The 7,718-nt window shown below is 35.9% G+C and overlaps 1 protein-coding gene across 1 annotated transcript; it reads left to right on the forward strand.

Annotated features, from left to right (window-relative positions):
- The first annotated feature begins 984 nt into the window (after nucleotides 1–984).
- zcchc10 (zinc finger, CCHC domain containing 10) lies at nucleotides 985–7,194 on the forward strand. Its single transcript, XM_029447359.1, has 4 exons — nucleotides 985–1,114; nucleotides 2,658–2,819; nucleotides 4,418–4,459; nucleotides 6,293–7,194. Exons 1-4 carry the CDS (start codon nucleotides 1,074–1,076, stop codon nucleotides 6,531–6,533), a joined length of 486 nt encoding a protein of 161 aa, XP_029303219.1. The 5' UTR covers nucleotides 985–1,073; the 3' UTR covers nucleotides 6,534–7,194.
- The last annotated feature ends 524 nt before the right edge of the window (nucleotides 7,195–7,718 follow it).

A 7,718-nucleotide genomic window follows, 5' to 3' on the forward strand; every position in this document is an offset into this window, starting at 1 on the left:
AGATAATGTTAAAGAACATATGAAATAGAAATAAGAAACGATGATATGTGGCTCTGACAAAAGTAAAGATAGGTGAATGTAATGACAGTTAAATGGTGGGAGGGGGCTCTGTGTTGGTGACACAGATAACCAAATGCTCAATATCAGCAACTGTTTGCACAGTATCTGAAGATAGGGAAATACAACTAAAAACAAAAAAGACAAACATTACGTGTATAGTCCTATATTATCAGTATGCTCATTGTAATTTACTGGGATCATTTGAATACACAAGCTTTTTTTTCTTTTAAGGTAGATACAGTTTGTTGTAATGTAATGTAAATTAATATATGAAAGCATATATGGGAATTAGCATTTCTTTTCAGATTTTGATTTCTTGCATTGTAATTACATTAAATGATTATATTTCCGTACAAAGCTGAACAAATCAATGTATCGCACATCATTTATATTTGCGAACCTATCATATACCTATATTAATTTCTAAACTATTTCAAAAGTTAGTGAAACTTAAAAACAATTCAATTTACATGAATTAATGTGATATTCACCCATAATTATGATGGTACTGACCACAACATATATTTGTTTTTAGAGGTTATCTTTGTATATTAGAATTTGGTGTGAGTCAAATGGTGTGACATTTTCTGTTTTAATACTTAGCCAATTACTCAGATTTAGCCAAAATTGGACATAAAAGAAGAATAAAAGAGATGCTCAGTAGTTTCAGGTTCTTTAAGACAGAAACAACAAGAGTCAACCTCAAATCCAAGTCTTCTTGCTGGATAAAATCTATTTATCATTTTAACTTTAAATATTTGGTCTTTTTGAATATTTTAAATATTTATCGGTGACTGTTAAATTATTATCGCTTACTCATTCTGATGTCTGTTTTTTGTATAATCATAAAAATATTAATTTAACTTATAATGCACTGATTCAAAAGGAGGTATTCATAAAATAGACTTAGATGCAGTAGACCATCGTTGCCAGTAGGAGGCACTACGTGCATTAAGTTGGCCGGAAATACGTTCTGGTCTGATACCAATGAAGAAGAAAAAGTAAATTGCAACATGGCGACTCCCATGCATAGAATAATAGCCAGGAGACAAGCGTGAGTATAATTTATATACCTAGGTTAAAATGCTCCGTTGTTATCGTTTGGTGAACATAGTGGTCTCTTAAGCACAAATGACATTGAGCTCGTCGAGCTTCGTGTTGGATACATGAGTTAAAATACGAGCACAGCAGGGCTAAATGGAGCACAAACGCGCCGCGGTCTTTTTCAACAATGCATCATTATTATTACTTTCCGATTGTTTTCTGTCGTCAAACATTTATCAAGTCTTTGAAGTCATGAATTATATATTTTAATAAACACATAGCCGGCGAGACTTGTTTGAGATTATAGTGTAATATATGTCAAGCAAGTGTGTCTTAAAAGCCATTGTAATATTATAATTCGCTAGCTTTTTATATACTGGACTGTTTTCTCACAGTTCCATACATTACATTACTGTGTGGAGTTATGGGGAAACAACAATAATTTTAATAACTTGCCTGCTTTAAATTGTTGGGATCGAGTTGATCTGTAAACGGCACAGATAATGTGCAACATTTGCTCTCTTGCTGTTTTCAGAAGTTGTTTGAAATGAAAGAAATACAATATGAAAGTAGAGAAATAGGTATGTTTAAAAAAACAAAACAAGGTTAAGAATAAATATAGATAATAGATGTATATCTGTCAAACTTGTGGAATGGTTGTGACATGGATAGGTTTACCTAAATAAAAAAAGTTTTTTTATAGCCTAAATGTATCAGTGAAAGGGTTGCCTACTAGAATATGCTTAGTAAAAGGTATAATAAGCTTTAGCTTACACCTTTATAGGTCACCATTTAATGCCTTATTTTTATTTGATTTCAAAATGATGAGTTCTGAATACAGGACTATTGCATAGTTTGTGTATTTAAAGAGAGCTCTGTTCTCATTAGAGAATAGTCTGTGTACCCTGGACAGTCTATGAGCATCATATTCCATATTACTGACCAACTTTACTTTGTCTTAAACTTCATATTGAATGATTATTTCCAATCAGGAAAACCCTGCTAAAGAAAATTGTTTTGTCAGATGATTCAAATATTTTTTACAGGCTAACTTCGTTCATTTTTTTGCTTGTTTATTTTCTTAACCAGGGCACAATGGCTCAAAATTATGCATATTTTCCCCAACTTTAAGGCCGTAAGAGAAAAGGAATTCAACTCTCGTAAATTGGGAAATTATTAGAACTGCAGAGCTATCCTAACTTTTTGTTCTCAATGTAAGCTTTATTCAACCAAGTAATCTCATTGAGATCAAGATCTCATTTACAAGAGATGTGTAATGTGTGAAGCAAAATAAATAAGAATACAGATAAGACAAACGACGAACTGCAGCCATTCACACAAAAGCAAATAGAAACGGAAATTCAGACTGTCGAATGATTTAAAACCTGAGCAGTCATTGCCAAACATATTGATAGGATTCAACCTTCCAACAGTTTCACCAGCTACAAATCTGTACTTAGCAGAAAAGTAGTTCTTCACAATTTATATAGCTGATAACAAAGAAATGTGTCTGTTAACGTCTATCCTCATTCAGTCTGTTTTATTACATACAGGGATGCAAACAAACAACATGTGCGTTGCCAGAAGTGTTTGGAGATGGGACACTGGACCTACGAATGCACAGGGAAGCGGAAATATGTGCACAGACCATCAAGAACAGTTGAGATGAAAAAGAAACTCAAGGAGAATGAAAACAAACCACTCAGCATCACTGGGTAAGGTTTCTCCATCCAGTACGTCAATAGTGACAGAAAGGCAGATCTTCGGTGATTCTATTTCATGTTGCGAAAGCACATGAGTCATTGTCAAAGTGCTTTTGGGTGATCCAGTGGGGAAATCAGACCCCATATCAGACTTGTCAAAAATAATCTAGAGGTGTTTACTTTTGGAAGAATGTTCTTCTTTTTGTCGAACCAACATTAGTTGTACTTTAGCGAGGCCGTGCGCCATTGTTTAGTTGTTATTGTAACCATTGCAAGCAATCTGTGGAAGATGTAGAACATAACGAGTTGACGTTCAGCTCACAGCACAAGTATTTGGCAGCAAGACGAGACCTTAACTGGTTCACTTTATGAGCCACTTATTTTTTCCTTGTTCGTCTTTTTGGTTCAGTAATCATGGGGTGTAAAAGTCAGAAGCCTCTGAACACACAGAGAAGCTGATGTTCGAAACCTTTTGGGCATTACAGTTATTTGCTCTGCTAAACAGTCTGAAATGAAGTGGGTGACCAGATTGAAATGACACGTGTGGTTCATTTTAGTCAGTGGAGGAATTTAACTCCTCATAGTAACAGCAACGGTGTCAAGATAAGTTGAGATGTCGTGCTGTAAGAGACTGTGTACCATGGAGCAGCAACAGCACTCATTAGTTTCTGCTCCACACCAAACAAGTTAGCCCTTAGATTAAATGGAGCCGCTGTTGGAGAAAAGGACACACAGAGAGTAAAGGAGTCTTACTGTAGTGATGGGCGAATTAACCCTCATGAAGCTTTGAGGCTTTCTTTCTCTGTTTTGGACCTAAAAAAATGTAACAAACCAAATGACACCTACCGGTTTGCGAAACGTATAGCAACACTTCAAGACGAACTGAAGCACTACAATACATCTGTTATTAATAGTTATAGTCTCATGTGTGCAAAACCTAAATGCACCTTATTAATGTCATTTAGGCCCAGTGTCACTGCATGCTCATATATGTTTCACTTGATGGCTGATATTTATGTAACATTTCATAGGACTCACAATGTGATGTGACTGGAGAATGATATTCATTTAATGAGCTTATTAATTGTATCATGTGGAAATGTTACTATACTTATGATTATGTCTTTCTTGTGTAAATCACTTTTCTCAATTATTCTCTTCCCTTTTTATCCCACTTAAGCTAAAACTCAATCAGTCACATGGTGTTCCTCGATTCAAACAAGCCCTGACACAATGTATTGAAACATTGCGCTTCACATTAGTGAAACGAGCTTCAGAGCTTCTGTATTCACCCATCTCTGTGAAACTGTCACTGTACAAAAAACTGACCCATTAGTAGAGCACAATGCTATTGCTTTTTATCGCCATCTAGAGGACGTAATGATAAATGCAGCCTCCGAGTTACTGGCGAGGATTATAGCACAATATTATTATACTTTTTTTAAGATAAGATGAGGCACCTTGGAAGAAGCAATCTTTGTTTGTTTTTTTCCATGAAAAATAATGATCTATCCAATGTTTACTTGTGAGTACAGGCCCAATTTAAGCTTGGCTTATTTAAAAATAATTATTAATTATATATCACTAAGACTCTTTTATTCTCTTTACAGACCAGGAACAGAAGGCTCCAGTGAGAAGAAAATGAAAAAGAAGTAAGTAAGATGTATATTAAACGCCTTTTTGACTGTGTTGGATGTTTTGGCACTATATATTTTATATACTAGAGGTGCACACTTTTTATGGTGTGAGAATCTGTCTAGGAAGAGATGTCGGGATGGCATTGTGATCAAGTAGATTTCAGATGGCAGTCTGTCTGTCTTGATTCAAAGTAGTAGTCAATCTGAACATTGTTGACAGAAATGTGATGTAACAGCTCCCTCTAGTGGAGACTATGAGCCACTTGAGTTTGTTAAAAACTGCTTAAGCAGTTTTCTTATAGACCAGAAGTAAAACACTACCTGATTCGTTAAACTGCTATTGAATCATATAACGACAGTGATGGTTTCTAATCCAGTACTTTCGATGCCTGCTTCTAAAAATCACAATGTGTTTGTACATGTCTCAAAAAGGTCCTATGTGCTGATCGTAATCGATTGTATAATGTGTTTAAAAAATGTTGGTTACTCTCAATTTTGTCTTTTTGTGTTTTACTGTTAATATTTTCAAAATATTTGATGTGTTTGCAATATATCTTTCTCACGGGGAAATCTTGACTTGGGGAAAGCACAGGAATGACTAATAGCATTAACAATGGCTCTGTTCCACTAAACTGTGACAATGAGCCAACAATCACTCTACTAGGACCCTGAAACTGAAGCGGCTAAATGGAATTCAGCCATCATTAATTTTATTATTTACACCTCTGCTTTTTCTACCGCGACCTGTCAAAATGTCTTCCGGTAAAAGGCCTGTACTTTTAATTGGGTGGGGGTTTAAGTGCTTAAAAGTACAGGCCTAGCATCTGAGCCCTCTTGTTTCTTTATCATTCCCAAATGAATCAATTTTGTGGACCTTTTTCACAGCAGACGTCTTGACTTGTCGTAGCAGGGAAGGCACAGGTGGAACTAATAACCTTAACTATGGCTTAGTTCCAGCTGTTATTGCAGTGCTATGCAGAAATTAATAAGGTTTATTTGCTACACTTGTGTGTGTGCCAAGTCAAACGTTCTGCTGTGACAAAGGGCCTGTTCAACTTAAGCTTCACTCCACATCTTTCCCCTCGTCATGTGTACTGCCAGCCTCCCCCAAACCACTATGATCATCACAGGTTGAAAATTGAATATGGACTACAATGATGTCACACTAATGTAACCAAACAGGTATTACAGTGTGTAATTTAGCAGCAGTATCATCTCTACAGACAGTTTGGCTCCAGTGTAAATCCTGATGTGTCATGTTTAGTTGCTTTATTTGTTTTAGAGTAGCAGCCCATCCTTGTCTTTTGGTAGGAGGGGCAGATGCCATCAGTCAAGCGATATTATAGACTGGGGAATGTGATGCGTGTGACATCACATCAATTACTATTTAGCTTAAAGATGTAGCTCCCCTCCTAATGAAAGACACTGATGAAGCCCTGATGGGTGAGACTAATCTGATTGCTTTTCCTTAAGCATGACTACACTGGTCTATACAACATTTAAAGAACAACAAAGGGAGTACATATGGTAATATTCCAAGTTTGCCCCCATTTTCTCAGTTTACTTAAAGCGACCAAACAAACATTGCAGATTGTCACTTGAAACATCATAGACTTTGCCATTTCACTTTCAAAGTAGGTAAAACCAAGCGTGTCAGTGTTGCTGAAGAGCAGCCAACAATGTACAAAGCAGTTTAATGTGACTATACACTTTTTTTCCTTCTCTTCTCCTTTTGTAAAGTGACACCACAGCAGCCAGACTGCCATAGTGTGAGGCTACCATAACAATGCATGCTGTTCTGTGTTCAGTATTCATGTTTTCTCTTTGTGCTCTGCCACTTGCTCTCAGGGCTAAAGATGGTAGCGACAGCAGCAGTGATTCAGCCGGCTCCTCAAGTGACTCATCGTCAGACAGCAGCGACTCCTCCAGCTCCTCTTCAGATGACAGCGACAGCAGCAGTGACAGCGATGATGACAGCTCTTCCTCGTCTTCGTCTTCCTCCTCCTCTTCATCCTCAGACAGCTCAAACTCAGGAAGCAGCGGCAATTCAGATCAAGGACCTCCAAAGAAGAAGAAAAAGAAGAAATGAACAAATATGTTGGAATAAATGCATTTTCTTCTTGTTTTTTGTTTCCCTCAGTACATTTTCGCTGTATACTACCCCCCCCCCCTCTCATTCATCATAGTTGGTTGAATCTCATTCAACAGAACACCTTTTAGGGCTTTAATAGAGTTTTACCAGTAATAGCAAAAATGGAAACTAGACAAGAGATCATTTTGGGTTCGTCAAATGTGTCATGTTCTGTTTTCAAAAACACATTTCCATTTTTACTTTTATTAATGCGATATTTTCCCAGGTTTGTGGGTCTACTGAGGATATGAAATTTAAATATCTGAGGGAACTTATGAGCGTATTCCTGTTGAATTTGTGATTTTGTACTAAAGTATATTTTTAGTCAAACTTAACCTGCACAGCTCACAACCTCAATAAACCAACGCCATATCTGGTATCTTAAAAACATTGAACCTTTTTAAAGGATAATGAATAAAAGTCAACGTTTTGAATTAGTTTGAAGTTAGAAGATCTTGTTGCTATTAAATTGCAGTTGCTTGTTTCACTAAAATAAACTTTGCTTGTTTTTGTTTTTAAGGCTCTTGCATATTTGCTATTGTAAAATGTTTTATTTTGCTAAAGAGAAACACATGACTTTACATATATGCATTTGAGAATAAAATGGTAATAAATTGTCTTATTTGTTAACTCATTTACAAATAATTTCAAAAACACTATCATACTGTGCCGAACAATGTTGGTAGCCATGGTTTTGTTCGCTAGCATAATATAAAAAGTTTTATATAATGTTTATTTGCAATAATTAGTTTGTTAACTCTTAGACTGCCAGACCCTGGATGATGGTGATGAGGATGATTTTGATGATGGCTTTGGGTGTGGGACACCGCAATCCATCGTGCCACAGCCTAGTCATCAGAATATGTTTTGCATGTGAACAATCTGATTACAATTTGATACAAAGATTTGTTTAATGTAATGGGCTAACCTTGCAGAAATCTATATAACTTAATGTGATGGATCAAACATCTTTTTTAGGGGAGAAGTTTATTGATTGCTCTTGTGAAGAAATTACATCATATGTATCCAACATAGACTAAAATATACAGTCAGCTCATCAACTCATAACTATGATTAATTAAAGTACAAAAAAGACTAAAGTTGATTAGAAATTAAGCACCACAAATTTACCATTAAAAATGA

Source organism: Cottoperca gobio, chromosome 14 (assembly GCF_900634415.1).
Source record: "Cottoperca gobio chromosome 14, fCotGob3.1, whole genome shotgun sequence".
NCBI classification, from domain to species: Eukaryota; Metazoa; Chordata; class Actinopteri; order Perciformes; family Bovichtidae; genus Cottoperca; species Cottoperca gobio.